This window comes from Nuphar pumila, chromosome 4 (genome assembly GCF_984573655.1).
Source record: "Nuphar pumila chromosome 4, dmNupPumi1.hap1.1, whole genome shotgun sequence".
Taxonomy (NCBI): Eukaryota; Viridiplantae; Streptophyta; class Magnoliopsida; order Nymphaeales; family Nymphaeaceae; genus Nuphar; species Nuphar pumila.
Window position 1 is genome coordinate 35,687,845 of NC_143252.1, and position 16,776 is coordinate 35,704,620.

At 36.9% G+C, this 16,776-nt stretch overlaps 1 protein-coding gene across 2 annotated transcripts in view; it reads left to right on the forward strand.

The window, feature by feature from the left end:
* Nucleotides 1-16,776, forward strand: part of LOC149839978 (DEAD-box ATP-dependent RNA helicase 6-like) — a 32,813-nt gene that overhangs the window by 8,889 nt on the left and 7,148 nt on the right. For both annotated transcript variants that reach the window (XM_090002951.1, XM_090002953.1), the window contains exons 2-3: nucleotides 8,577-8,637; nucleotides 15,857-16,091. In XM_090002951.1, the coding sequence (XP_089859077.1) occupies nucleotides 8,577-8,637; nucleotides 15,857-16,091 (296 nt within the window). The remainder of the gene's footprint in view (nucleotides 1-8,576; nucleotides 8,638-15,856; nucleotides 16,092-16,776) is intronic.

A 16,776-nucleotide genomic window follows, 5' to 3' on the forward strand; every position in this document is an offset into this window, starting at 1 on the left:
GTGAATAAACATCTCTTGTCTACATATAATAACACTTAGATAAGAGACATAAGAAGAGGAAAACACACTCGAGGTAAGAAACTTGTAATGAAAATACATTAATGTTATCAATAAGAATATTAATTTTAATCATCTTTCGAAACACCATGTTTTAAAAAATTCATAGCCATCACATATAAACAGAGTTATAAGCATCCATAAAAATAATGGCCATACAACAAATGAGTGATACAACACACTCAGTTCTAGAGATCAAACAATTGTCAGTTAGAGCCAAACCATAAGTTGACAATCTAAACTGACATAAAACGAGGGGCACACAACTCACCCCAACATCTCTGATTCAACAAAAGCGTATATGAATTCAGAGGCCAATCAACTATCAATCAGATTCAAGACTGGTGTCAACACGACACAAAAACTTTGAAATTGCAGATTGATAAGATGATTTGAGGTGCACACATAACTTACTTCAACGGCTAACCCTGACCCAACAACAAAGCCAAGAGAGATGATGCGTCATATATACAATGTGATGGACAAAATCAATGCCATAAGAAGGCAATAAATACTCACGGAAATCAATTTCCAAATAGGGTTCATATCAAATAAAAACAAATTTCAAATCAAATCTAGTAAAGTTAGATAAAAACCTTATCATAAGAATTAATGCAATTAGATACACAAATAATATGTCAATTGCTGCAATCACATGCAATGCAAAATAGGATGTCTTATTATAATTTTTTTACAAATTTGAATAAGTAAATAATTTTGCAAATACGATGCTTCTTTAAAAGGATCATAAGTCCATTACTCAAGAAAGAAGTGAATTAAAGCACATCTCATACAACAGATCCAATAAATCTCACTAAATAGACAATAATAACACATAATTTTTAGATCTAAATCTATTATGAGGCAATCGAAGGCAACATATAGAGATTCCAAAAGAGTTAAGTGCACAATCACACAAATTCAAAACCACTAGGAGCCAACTAAGAGCTATGCAAAAACATAAAAATGTTGACATTATTGACAAAATGTTCTCTAAGAGCCATAGAGATTTTAATGACATATATAACTATAAACCCACATATGATCGCATTAAACAAGAGATTTTTCTCACAATGCAATGAAAATACAATATCCAAGATGAATGATATAAAAGATCAATACTCAAGAAAGAAACCACTAAGATAAGCACAAAAAAATATTTGAGTATATGATAACAAGTCATGCTTATGCTATTCAATAAAGACTATTTGAGGTATATACCTAAAGATGCCTTAATCCAACACAAGTCATTTGAAAATAGTCTTAATAGATCCATGCCACTCAAACATACATGAAATAACACATTCACATGATAATAGAAAAACCTTTTGAGAACATAGAAAACACGTCTATATTAAAAAAAATGATCACAATATATCTTTTTAATCTTTATGCTTGATCACATCACAAAAAAAAAAAGAAATCCAAAAGATAATCCACACATGCGCTAAGAGACATTCAAAAATGAAATTTAGTATTTTGCAAAAACATGAAACACATAAGATTTTAAGAAACCACATATTTTGCAAAATATAATCTTTCACTACACATTACATTTCAAAAACATTTAATTTTATCGTAACCCTTTTGCAAGCACTTACCATACATATGAAAATAGAAAAGCCAAAGATACATACCGTAATACAAAATTCTTAAATCCATACCATCTACAAATCTTTCTCAAGATCTCAAGCCTTCCTCTGATACCATGTCACGAAATGATACAAATCCCAATGCACTCTAAAATACGTCCCATGAGCCAAGAATACAATGTAGTTAAACACTCATTCACAATGGAAATACCCATAAAATGCAAGACTTAAAAATAAACAATTAATTATGAAATTTGAATAATACAAAAGAAATATACAATTACAAAAGAGTCTCACTACAACACTCAAAACCTAGAAATCTATCTATCGCTCTCTCACTTTACAATGCACACACACCCCTATTAATAGGGGAGAGAAAAGGAGAAGGGTTGAACCCTTCTAGCCATTGGAGAGGATCCAACGACTAGAAATATATTGGACCCTCTCCAACGGTTATATGAAGTCAACTTTGGTTGACTTAGTCAACCAAGTTGACTATTATATAATATATATATATATATATATTAACAGTAATTACTGTTTTTATACTACCCCTCTTTTATTGAAGTCTTTTGTACATTATATCATTCTAAGGGGTAGTTTAGACTTTTGTTCTTTTATTGTTGCCCTTATTTTGTATTCATGTGAGAGTCGACATATAGATGTAAATAAGCTTTCATTTAACAGTGAAAGAGTTTCTTCTTCTCGTGTGTTCCAAACAAAGCCCCAATTCATGGTATTAGAGCTAATGGATGCAAGTTAAAAGGAAGGTCGTGTTGAGTGTGCTGGAGTGAGGAAGAAGAGCATGTTTGAAACCCTGCTGATGTCACCCTTGACGGCTTGAGCCTACGGCCTGTTGAGGTTTGAGGGCTGCAACTTAGTCATTTACTAGCTTATAATTTTTTAAGATGTATGAACCAAAACTAGTGCTTTTTGGTTGAGTTTTGGATTTGTTCTGATTTTCTGGATACCACGATGAACAATGTCCAGATTTGAGAAAATCGTTGATTCTGTTTTTATCAAGGGGTTTTGTTGCTTGGGTTTGCACCTGATCCGGTCTTTTTTACCCTAGAGAGAGATTGGAATCAGTGTGGGTGCATATTTTGTGACTTTTGTTGAGTTTTGATGTTATTTTGGGTGGTTTCTCTCTAGCTGTAACGTGTTTCAGGCTTGGGAGTTGGGTTTTGAAATACGAAATCTCTTATTTGGCTGCATAGTGGTGTGCCTTGTTTGTGTGATCAGATTTGCACATTCTTGAGTTTGATTATTTTGGTTGGCACGTTGGGAGCTTGCTGCATGGTGGTGTGCCTTGTTTGTGGGATCAAATTTGTGTTTTTTTTTTGGGTTGAAATAACTTGACTAGCACGTGGATATAATGTTTGTTTTGCTTTGACTTTAGACGTGTGAAACTCTTCTTTAAAATTGTGTAGTTGGGGTTGTGTGTGGCATGGAGAAGGAAGAGATTCAAATTGTCCTAGTAAAGCTTGATAGGACAAATTATGTGTATTGGGCTGATTTTATGATAACGGTAATAGCAGGGAAATGACTTGGAGGGTATTTGGATAGCTCGAAGGTGAAACCCAAGCCCACTAGTGCTGATTTCGACAAAGCAATTGAGGAATGAGATATAAATAATGCAAAGGTAAAGGCATGAATTCTGGATTCGGTGGACCAGAGAATATCTATGAACCTCTCTAAGTTTCAAGAGGCCAAAGAAGCTTGGGCGTACCTCAAACAAGTATACAAGCAAGAGAATTGGGCTATCAGCTCACTCAAGAATTGAGGAGTATGCGCCAACGTAATAAGTCAATTGAAGAATTCTATTCGAATATGCAAAGAATTTGGGATACCCTTGCACTTATGGAGGGCCAAACAAAATATGAAAAATGTGTGAAGTGTGAGACATGTGTCTCATGTCAAACTTGTTTGGGACTTCTTGACCAGCATAAGAAAACTTATAGTGTTATTGAGTTTCTTATGGCGCTTAGACCAGAGTTTGATGGAACAATGAGTGATATTTTACATCGTTCTCATTTTCCCTCACTCACTAGAGTCATAGCTGAAATGATAGTAGAAGAGACCATAATGAGGTCTCTTAGAACCTATTCATCTGGTGACAATGTCATGGCAGTTCCTCAGCAACTAAGTGGCAGAGGTGGTGGTAGAGTTGGAGGGAGAGGTAATTTGAGTATTAGAGGTAGATGTGACCTAAGTGCTATTCAATGTCACTATTGTAGAAATTTTGGTCTTATGGAAAATTATTGTCCAATTCTCAAGAAAAAGAAATGAGGAATCTATGCAGCATCTTCTGATGGTGAGGGCATAAAGCCCAAGGATGATCATGCAGATATTGGTACTTAGTCTGTTTGTTTTTCAGCTGCAAGATCTCCAGAATCATTAGGTAGTGGTTAGTTTCAGTTGTTGAAGAAGCGCAACAACAAATGCAGCAGTAGATTCAGTAATTGCAACTCCTTGCCCAGTCAACCATAGTTCCTTCTTCTGCTACTCTTGCCTCTTCCTTTGGTACTGCTTTTTCAGTTTTCTCAGGCTATTCTCTTGGTTGGTTGATAGACTCTGGGGCTTCATGTCATATGACATCCCATGAGACTATTCTAACCAACAGTTGGCCTTGCAGTGACATTTTTCACATTGCTGATGGTTCTTCTATGTCTGTCTCAAAAGTAGGTTTCATTACTATTGATTCTTATCCTATTTGTAAGATTAATCTTTCTCAAGTTTATCATGTCCCATCCCTTGCCATGAGTCTTATTTCTGTTAGACAAATTATTAAGCTTAATTGTAATGTTACCTTTGGTTCTACCTGGGTTCAAACCAAACCCGACCCATTGACACCCCTAGATTCAAGAGTTGCAAGTTCAGTCTAGAGAGAGTCGGTTTGGATAGACCTACTCAAGAAGACATGAAAATGTGATTGATATTCCTTTCATAGATCAAGTGGAGGAACAACCAGAGAGAAGCGAAGATGCCAATTCTGATCCTATTATCTTGTCAGTTGAATCCGGCCAACAAAATTTAGAGTTTTCGTCTCCCTTACCTAATTCCTATTAGGTACGTAAAAGTTCTATAACTTCAATTCTTCTCATTTTGTATCCTATGAGTTTGTCTCTCCTCAACATCGTGTATTCTTAGCATTAATTAATTCTTATGTTGAGCGTGAGTCTTATGTAGAGGCAGAAAGAAAAGAGGAGTGACAAAAAGCTATGGCTGAAGAAATTAGTGCACTTGAGAGGATGCATGCATGAGAATTAGTAAAACCTCCACAAGGAAATAATATTGTTGGAGAAAGTGGGTTTATAAGATAAGAACAAAGGCAGATGATTGCTCTTGTAGCTCATATGATGACTATTCGAACATTGCTTGTGTCTGCTGTAAGAGAGTGAAATTTGTGGCAGTTAGATGTCAAGAATGCCTTTTTTAATGGAGATCTGGAAGAAGAAGTATATATGGAACTACCACAGGGTTATTTAGATCTTGAAGGTAGAGTTTGCAGACTTTGCAGACCGTTATATGAACTCAAACAGACACCTCGAGCTTGGTTTGAGAAGTTTAGTTCAGCAGTGAAGTTTCTTGGTTTTAAGCAAAGTCATCATGACCCAACCATGTTTGTGTCTTCCTCTATACATGGAAAATGCATATTGCTTCTTTATGTAGATGATATGATACTCATGGGAGATGACATGGAAAAAGTTGAGACCAATGAGAAGTTGTCTATCATGTTTGAGATGAAAGACTTGGGGCATTTGAAATGTTTTGTTGGGCTAGAGATAGCATACTCACCAAGGAGATTGTACTTGTCTCAATACAAATATTCTACAGATTTGGTGGTGAAGGCAAGACTGATGAATGATTTTGAAAGAATCAATTATCCTATGGAAGCAAACTTAAAGATGAGAGCCACAAATGGTGTTGAGTTATAAGATCCTGTAGTACAGGAAATTAGTTGGAAGTCTCATATACTTGACCATATTAAGGCCAGATATCACCTATGCATTTCATGTAGTCAGTCAATTTATGAGTGCTCACAGGACAGTTCACTTAGTTGTGGTACTCAGGATCATCAATTATGTGAGGGACTCAATGCACTATGTTATATTCTTCTCATCTTCATCCGACACAGTGTTAAGAGCCTTTTGTGATGTTGATTTTGGAGGCTCTACTCAAGATAGACTTTCCACTACTGACTTCTTTATTTTTTCTTAGAAACTCTTTGATTTCATGGAAAAACAAGAAGTAATAGAGAGTTGCTCTATCCACATCAGAAGCAGAATACAGGGCTATGACTCAGGTCACTGCTGAGATCATTTGGATACGATGGTTATTGAAAGAGTTGGGAATCTCCAGTGTGGACAAGACTCAGTTATATTGTGACAATATGAGTGCTATTCATATTGCAATAAATCCAAAGTATCATGAGCGAACCAAAAGCATTGAAATAGATTGTCATTATGCTAGGCGGGCCTATGAAAATGAAATTATTGCTTTAAAGCATGTGAGCTCAAAGAACTAGACAGCATATGTGTTTACAAAAAGTCTTACTCCCTCTCATTTCAATTCTTTTCTTTCCAAACTCGGAATGATTTCATTGCATCATCCCAAGTTTGAAGGGGAGTGTTGAGACTTATGTAATATATGTAATTACTGTTTTTATACTACCCCTCTTTTATTGAAGTCTTTTGTACATTATATCATTGTAAGGGCTAGTTTAGACTTTTGTTCTTTTATTGTTGCTCTTATTTTGTATTCATGTGAGAGTCAACATATAGATGTAAATAAGCTCTCATTTAACAGTGAAAGAGTTTCTTCCTCTCGTGTGTTCCAAACAAAGCCCCAATCCATGGTTGGTCAAACACAAACAACCTTGAAAATGGGGCAGAGCCTCCTTGTTTAGGGTTTTTTATCAGATCTAATGCCATAGATGTGATCTACAGGTTTTGTTTAGTGGGAACCGACTTTTGGATCACCGGAATCCGACCTGTATACAGGTTTTCCGGCAATCCAAAAATCAACAACTATGAAGGCATCAATTTCCCGACTCATAAAAACATGTTCCTTCATCGAAAAAACATGATCCAAGAGTTGATTCCTACTAGATCGAGCATGCTGAACACATCTATGAGGTTAGAGTGCGTCAAAACAACTCACATCATGAGATTCAAACTAGATTATAGATACAATTGTTTGTACCAAATATAAACCCATATATATATATATATATATATTCCTTTTCAGACTTAAAATAAAGGATGAAATTGTGTTCAGCTTTGGACCAAAATAAGCCCGGGTGTGATTGATCACACCCGACATGGTCCATGTCTCACTATGTCAGGTGTTGCACCCTCACCCGCATCTCACCGTGCAGTGTGACATAGCTACCAGCCTACCAGGTGATTGTAGATGGTTTTTGTTGTCAACATGTTTTGTGATAGATTTATATTGTTTTGTAAACTATACTCTTTCAACTATGTGTTACATTTCTTCAACACTGGAGGACAGATATAAGAAATATGGAGCAATTAGGAACTGAGCCTTTGTTGTTTTTGTGTCATTTGCAAGTTTTATGACAACATTGATACTATGTGGAAGCATATGATGATTGATCAAGTGATTTGTGGTGTGCCTACTTGGGACTACTTCCTCAGAATGCTTATGGCCTCTGGAATTTTCCTAAGTAGAAATCCTGCTGCTTCTCTATGAGATATGCACCTTTTCTATTGGAAATGCCTCTCTAGGACAACTGTGGAGTTAACACCTTAAGGGAGCATTTGATTGTGGGGACAGGACTATGTAGAACAATCCTGTCTGGACACTGCTGGCCGGCTCAGAGGTGTCCTTGACAGATCGAGTTTTTGTCCAAGGTGTTCCGGACGCCATTGCTCCAAGGGGGAGAGGTGGAACACCAAAAAGGTGTCCTGTTGAACATGCATGATGTTGTGTTCCAAGTGTTTCGGATGTCCGACGTTTGCGTCAGGCGCGTAGAGCACGGACAACAGCAACCCAGGGATGCTGCTGTCTGCACAATCAAACGCCCCCCCTAAGTTTTTTATAGAGAGTGATCTAATTGATCTATCTGTAGAAATTGAGTTTTTCTTTTCTTAAAAGAGAAGAGGTTACACTGAATGGCATCCATCACATAATGATTTTTCCAGTTTACTCTAAGCCTATAATTTTTTTTCTTTGTTTATTACGTGGGAAACCAGCATATGGTCAAAGACCCACTGCTAGGAAGTCCTACTGAGCTGTGTGTTGCCATGTCCAACAGCGTAAAACCTTGAGCACACCTCCCTCACCCACCGAGCACACCTCCCTCACCCACAGGAAACCTATTGCTTTGGCCTTGCGGCAAGGGATGCAGACCTTGAGTATCTAACTAGCAACATCTTTCAGCTTAAACGTATTATGCCGACCCACCCAACCAGGTGTGAGGAATCCTTGTGGGCTCTAAGCTTGTACAATTGATTGATGAATTTTGTTTCTTGCAAAAATCCTGTTTGCATGAACTTTGTGCTTGATTGGGCTTCTGTTAGTTGGTTCCCAATTGCTTAGCCATAGGGACCTTGTTGAGTGTCTTGCAAAGGTGTTCAAAAGCATAACATATCCCGATTGCTTAGCTATTGTGATCTCATTAATTGCGTCCTGTAAAGGTTATCAAAAGCCTAGCATATTTTTGCTGGTTTTGCATATTTATTCTGTAAACATATACATCTGATTGATTTCCACTGAGATGGTGAGAATACTTGTTATAGTGTATTTACAATAATGAACTGTCTATCCTCTGCACATAAATGCATGTAATTTGAGTTTACTGTTGTACTATTGCTTTGATGTCAACATGCTTAGTGTATTTAGTCCATTGTTCTTTCTGTTACTTCTCAACTTATTGTTTTTCTCTTTGTTTTCTTATTCTAGTTCACAGGATTGGAAAGCCCAACTGAAAATTCCGCCTATTGATACCCGCTACAAGACGGAGGTGACATTTTCAGCTATTATATGCAGCTGATATTGTTATTTGAAATCCGCTCATGTGTAACCACATCATCATTACAACAATAAAACATCTTTAGTGCATGAAATGTAATGTTCCCTGATTAATAGGACTTTATGTATTCTTTGTATGTGTTTTTTACTAATGCTGTTGCATATTTGACAGTCTATGGAGTGCTAGTGAGAAATTGGTTATTCATGAAATCTAGATAATAAGAGGGACTGTTTTTCTAAAAGTGGGTTCTCTTTGTTGGTTGGTTCTGTTTGAATTTGAGAAAATTATTATTTGCTTTGCAAACAATGCATATGGTGCCTATAGTTCAATGTAATCATTCTTTTTTCTTTTGACAAATTGAAAACAACCACGAAATAAATTTATCATGGCAATGTTCTTTTAATGTTTGAACCAGAGTTACCGGAAGCTTCTTAGGTAGGTGGGAAGCTCGCTTCCCGGAAACTCGCTTTGGAAGCACGATACTCCTCGCCTCCGAAACTTCATGGGAATCTTGATTACCCCACGCTTCTTCTATGCTTCCCACACACATGGTCTATGCTTCCTATATGCTTTTCTCACGTTTCTTTTCTTGTTTTTCATGTATTTTCTCTCACGCTTTCACTCACTTTCCATGTACTTTCTTTAAATCGGTAACCATCATTGTTAGATTTTAACAAAAATTTAACTCTTTTATTTGTTTCTTGTTCGATTCCTATTCAATCACCATATTGCTTCATTTTTTATTCATATTTCGCTTTTAAATTGATACTTGCTTCCCGCTTCGTATAAATTTTAAAATGCCTCGCTTTCGCTTCTCGTATCGTTTCCTACTTCCACTTCCTAGTTTGACAACCTTGGTTTAAACATTTACTATCTATTTTAAAAGGTTTCCTGCTATGTAACATAGAAATGCCATTTGGGGTGCTGCACCCATGTCAACACGGCAAGATACGGGTACTTGTACCAGACTCAGTGCGGGTACGCCCTGGGCCGGGTCTCACACTGATCTGGGTCGGATCCAACCCATACCTGACCCAAACTTTTTTTAGGGTTTTTATGGCCCCGCCCTCACCATGATACCCCCACCCCACCATGCCCCTCTCTCGATTTCCCTCTTCTCTCATCTCCCCCCCCCCCCCCCCCCCCTCTGGTTTTCCCTCTCATTTCCCCCCTCTGGGAGAGTGAGAGAAGAATAAACGGAGGAGGAGGAAGGGGGAGGCGTACTTGGCTTCTTCATCTTCTTCTTTCTTTTGTCGTTGTGCGGGAGAGAGAGAAAGAAAAAGAACACACCTTTTATTTTATAAAAAAATAGCAAACTACCCCCTCCTTTCTTTAAAAAAAAAATCATCCACACTCCCAATCTCCCCAAAATATCATCCACACCCCGCAATCTCCTGAAAATATATATAATATATATACAAGATAGATTGAGTCCAACCCGATCCAAAGTCCAAACAAATTATATATATATATAGCTGTGTCCCCGTACCCACAATTTTTGAAATTGCAGTGTCGTACCCTATGTACCCGTACCCGCACCCATGTGACATGGGTTTCCTGATATTTCCCTGAGAAAATCAGATTATTTTAAAACTCTCCAAAGGAAAACCCTCATGGAGATAATTGTGAGACTGATATAGGTGATAAATATATGTGTACATATATGTATTTGTGCATCCATGTGCCAAACCATCATAACTTATGATGCATTTGTTATAGAAGCAAATATAAATTTTCTAACCATATACAATTACTTGTTGCCTTCTTTTACTTTTTACTTTACCATATTTTAATTCTCTCATTAATTGTCAAATCTTTTGGGTGCATCTTTAAATAACAGATCTGAAAATATCCTACAATTAATAAAAGTACATGCATGATAAGTCTCTCTCTCTCTCTCTATATATATATATATACATATACATATATAGATAGATATATTGCATGTGTTTGTATATATATATATATATATATATTGTATGTATATGTATCTGTGTATGTATATAAACACACACATCAAATCTCATGATAAATTGATTTTGGCAGTTCTCTGACAAAATCAGAAACAATGACAGTGAATATTTTGAGAAAATCTTTAAGGGGGAATATTGTCACTTTATTATGTGTCACAAATTTGTAATATTTCCAAGATATTCATTTTCTGAAATTTTTAATTTTAAAATTTTGCGATATTTTGTAAGATATCAGCATCTTGAGTATTGCAATCTTCATTTTTCGTTATTTTTTTTGAATCTCCTAAATTTTCAAAAGACACTTGTTTTAAATGCTCCCAAGAGAAAAGCCTCATCAATATTATTCTGAGAGTGATATTGGTGACCATGATATATAGCTTTTTCAATGGAAAATGAAACTACTGATGAAAAAAAAGTGGTACATGGAAAAATGGATGACAACTGGTTACCCCATTGATCAACAAAAGCAACAGAACAAAATTCTAGTTGAATCAAATCTGCAGGGGAAACAAGGATTCTACATTATTTTGTTGAGATCCATTTCTAGATGATCATATCCATTTTCAGTTCGAGTCCCTCCATGCCTCACGAGCAATTAGAATTAAAGAGATTTGAATCCTTGAAGCAATAGCATGCAGAACACCAAACTGATTCTCAAGATTCTGTTTCTGTCCAACTATACAAGCCAAAAACTTCACCATTGCGGCATTGCCAAATCATGACCCACCTTTTACCTTTAACAGGGATTCGGCTAACAGGGTGCCGCACCCGCGTCGACGCGGGTGCGGGTGCAGCACCGGGTACGGTCAACCCGACCCTGGGTGCGTTGACCGCACCCAGGGTCATTTCGGTCCATTTTTTGGGATTTTTTTAAAAAAAAATTGCCCTATGAAATGGGCTGCGGAATTTTAAAAAAATCTTGAGGGGGCTCTGCCCCCCTATAACCCCCCGCAAGGGGCGCCCCCCCGGGACCCGCGCCGGGGGACCCCCCGGACCCCCCTTATATATATATATATATATATATATATATATATATATATATATATATATATTATTTTTTACATTTTTGCCCCTGCCGCACCCGGGTTTTTTGGAAAGTGCCGAATCCCCGCACCCGCACCCATGTGACATAGCTGGGCATGTCACATAGGTTCAGGTGTGGATAGGGGATACAACATGGGTAATGGACTAATGGTGTGACTCGGAAAATTTTGAAAAGATGGGTATTTGTGTGTGTGCATGTATGTGTAAAGCATATAAACATGTTCCAAAATGCACAACTATGCTACATCTTACTAGATGCACTAGATATGAAGTTATATTGTTGATTATGGGCTAAATGTTTAAACCTAAGTCACACGGACTCGGCTAAAAGGTCGACGTACCTGCGTCGACACGGGTGCGGACACGGGTGTGCGGCTTCGGACACGGGGCGGACACGGTCAACTAAGTGTCAGACTCGGTCAATGCATTGGGGCCGAGTCCGTCTGCATTTTGGATTCGGTCAACTTTGACCGAGTCTATTTTTGTCCATTTATTAAAATTAATTTGGACTTTGGTCAGGTCCAGATCCGGACCCAACCCGGATTCAAGATGATATCGGGGTCGGATCTTATTATTGTTATACATATATATATTTTAAATACATATAGCCGTGTCCCCGTGTCCAAAATTTTTGAAATTGCTCTGCACCCGTGTCGCACTCGCACTGGCACTCGCACTCGCACTCGTACCCATACCCGTACCCGCACCCGCACCCGCACCCGCACCCGCACCCGCACCCATGTGACATAGGTTTAAACCGTGCCAAAGGTATGTAGTTAACTAGCAAATAATGATGAACACAAATACAATTAATGGACACTTTTAATGTTGACTGTTGAGTGCACATGCATTGGAACATAATATGGATAAAATGGGTTAAGTTCAAAACTTAGAAGACCCATACCCAAGAGTGCCAAGTACCAGTATGGGTACAACATGAGCACAACACCGGGACTGTGGCTTGGTAGAAATACTCATGTTACATAGAGTCTAGGTTGCCAAAAATATCTTCATCATCTCTGTGATGCAATCAGACAAAATGCTTGAATCTGGCCAAGTCAATTGGTGCTGATTCTTGAAGAGTAGGCAAAAAAAATGTATATATTGAATTCTTCTCTGCTTTACAGCAAAGTTAGCACTAACTTGCCGATTGAAGGCTTCTACTATTGAAATTTGGCTAAATTAAAATCCAATCAAGTGTTGGAAAGCATAACACCTCTTGGGTGATGGATCTATTCCCAGATTGGAATTCTGAAGAAAATTTAAAAACCTGTGCTCAATGAGAGATAGGTAGCAATTGCTCGTTTTGAAAACCCTTCCTTACACATTCAGAAAACATCTTTCTTTTCTGAAATGATCATATCAGCCAGCATCTTCATTAAGGCTTCCAATTTTCTCATCTCAGAGGTTCTTTCTCTTTAATCAAAGTAATGTCCCATACATCATTCTTTCATAACAATCAACAACTAATGCCTCCTTATCCCTTGCAAGTAAGAAATTTGACTGTATAATTGCTACTTAAAGATTGTGAACCGGTTCACTTGTTCGTGCAAAAGTTGATTCTCAAGTCCATTCCCATTGTTATGCCTATTTTTTCCTTCTATGTAACATTGGTACGTCCAGGGACTCAAAATACCATGTTGACCCGGTTATGGGTATGATCTAGTGAGACTTGTCTCAAATCTGATGCCCAAAATCTATTTTTTTAAGGTTTTTTTGAGTGTTGACTTGGTCATGACTGATTTGGTCTCACCCTTGACTTTAATCTCCCTTTGACTCCAACCCATCCAGGAAGAAGAAAGTGCAGCTCTAGAAAGGGGGGGGGGAGAAGAGAGGGTTGGACGAGATTAGGGTTTGGTTTTTTCCCCTCCACCCTTCCTTTTATTTCAGTCAAGTTATCATCAACCCTTTTCCTAGAAAAAATTGTTTTGCCCCTTCGTTTATTCAAAATATCGTCCCTTCCCTCCCCCTCTTTTACCAAAAATATCACTTTCTTAAAGTGTCTATAGATACAAAGCGTAATTGGATCAAAACCTACAAAACTCATCTTATATATATATATATATATATATATATATATATATATATATATCAAAGTCACCTATATCGCTGATATATTGAAAATATCGTGATATTATCGGCTATTTCAAGGTAGCCGATAATATAGGGAATATATCGCGATGTTTTCAATATATCGGCAAATTATATATCTCGCGATAATATTGTGCTATTATTGCGATAAATATTGCTACAGAAAACTGTCTGTTTTCAGATTTTGCTTTTTAAAAAAAGTGCCAAATTTATTAAAGATAAAAATTTGGAAAAAACAATATAATTAAAAAAAAAAACTTGGCCTCAAAATTTGGTTCAAAAACCAAATCAAATCGATGAGTTTTGCACATTAAAAGGTGATTTATACTCAATAGGTCTGTGCCTTCAATAACACCAAATATTTTATAATATATATATATATATTCCATGAGTTTGTAGAGAGCATCTTCACCAATCTCTCCTTGTGTCTGGGATATATGCTTGACCAGATGTGTTTGATTAGAATCACTGCCAATTGTGGTTAGATACTTCACAATCCAAGATTGTCCTAGAAACCGAATCTTCTATGGCTGCCCAATGCACCTCTCTTGAGATTCCAAGTGAAGTGTCTTGCCTAAATAATTCATGGGTAGGCCCCCAATAAGGCAACTAAAGATGCCACAGCATTGATGTGCTTATTTGCATTGAAATGTACTGGCCATATTGCCTCTCGTTTACCTTAAGTCGAAATGGTAATGCAAAAGCCTTAATCACCAGCACCACATTTGGATTGGATCCCTCACTCCCATCAACATCATGTCATCTACTAACTGTATGTGAGCTATTGCTGTTATACTGGCAAGATAATGCCGGCATGAATCCCCATTCAGTGCCTTCCACTCGAACATTGAACCCTTACACTGACTATGTTGAACAGCAAAGGGATAATGGGTTGAGAACTTAGAATGCCTCTTAAGTCGTTGTTGTGGCTTCTCAACAAAACTCATTCCATCCAAGCAATGGAAAAAGGAAATTACCTGATCCCTGAGTAATATGCATGAGAGAGAGGGGTGTCAATATCACCTGCAGCAACTCTATAATTTATGAGGTTATTTGCATGAGAAATTAAATAGCTTAACAAATATAAATCTTTTTGTGTATCTAGAAATAACTTTCAAGTGTCTTTTCAAGTGTACTGCCGGTTCAGATAATTTATACCTATACTTTTGTTCATCATTTCTAACTAGTTTGATCCTTTGCCTCATAGATAAAAATTGCTCCCTTCCAACCCTTTCTCCTTAAATTTATGACAATGCTCCAATTGTTAATAAAAAATGACAAGGACTTGCTCTTTTCATGAATTGAAACATCTAATATCTTTGTGCGAAGTTGAATATAGACTCTGTAAACAAGCACATCTTTTCATCAACATTCTATCAACTTGCATTTACTCTTTTTGCATGTCCTTATTTCAATATGACATCTCAAAAAGCAATTAAGTGAATATGCATCTTAAATAGGAAAAGTTGTGTGAGAATACAACTTCAGACTCTATCACTTGCACTTGCTCTGTTAGTATGCCCCTTTTCAATATGACGTCTCAAAAAGCTGGCAAGCAAACTGCATCTTGAATGGGAGGGTTGTGTGAGAATGTGACTTCTACTCTATGAACTTGCATTTATTCTATTTGCATGTCCTCGTATATGACATCTCAAAAGGCAAGTAAACAAAAGTGCATCTTAAATGGCAGGGGCATATGAGTGCAACTTCTACTAATTCAGCTATCATATTGAACTCTTTTCTGTTCATTGCTTTTTGATAAAAATGTTCTTTGTTTTTTGACAAGCAGAAATAAGTTAATTACTCTGGTCATTTTTGGTGCACTTGATTCCTGTTTTCAGAAACAAAAATAAGGGAAAAAGGATTGGAAGTAGTCTTTTAACTTGTTGCAATTGAAACTTATGATTCTATCTATGTCTTCCCCTATATTTTGGATGCATATCATTTTTCATTTCGGACAAGGAAAAAGATGTGTTGTTCAATGATACACAAATGTGCACATTCATAGAATCTGTATGGGAATTGGGAATTGAATGAAATCTTGGGAGTGAATGCATTTAATGCTGCCAATAAAAGTGAAACATATTTTGCTTTCGTGTCAGGATGTGACCGCCACCAAAGGAAATGAGTTTGAAGACTATTTTCTCAAACGTGAGCTACTCATGGGAATATATGAGAAAGGATTTGAAAGGCCTTCACCAATTCAGGAAGAGAGTATCCCAATAGCTTTGACAGGTAGTGATATACTCGCAAGAGCCAAAAATGGAACAGGAAAGACTGCAGCATTTTGTATTCCTGCACTGGAGAAGATTGACCAAAACAAAAATGCCATCCAAGGTTTGTCCTCTTCATCCTTTATTGAGTTTATGTGTTAAAATGAAATGACAAAAATATCATCTTGCCAGAAAATATCTTTGTATATGACAACTTTGGTATGGATGGAGCCATTAACAATTTGGAGAATAGCTAGTGGAATTATTCAGAATCTGAAAACATTTTTTTGGTGATTGAATCAATGAATTCATGGATGTAGCAAAATCATTGAATTTTTTTTTTCTGTCTTCTTACAAGTGAAGCATTGCATAAACTTGCTTGAGTTTTGACCTGTTTACATGTTAACTGCTAGTCTTTCAGGTATTTACTTCTAGTCACGTTCTTTTCGCTATCAAATACCTGCTTAAGTAAAATAACATCTATCGAAGACTTTAAATTACAAAGTTCCCCTTCTTAATTGAAACAATGATGTCCCTGTTCTATCAATCTTGTCCTCTTCTTTTTCACCACGGTTAGGTAGTGCTTCATCATATTAATAATGAGTTCCATCATGCTTGATGCTGAACACATCATCATTTTGTGGGACCTGACTTATCATGTTTTAAAAGTTTCACAAAAAGAAAGACTAAAAGAAAATGTTAAAAAATGCAAGTGGTGTTTCCATCATTTGGTTGAATGAACTACAGACTATTCTTTAACCATGGTCAACAAGATCACATCATCACAGTATACTCTAGCAGGTCTTATT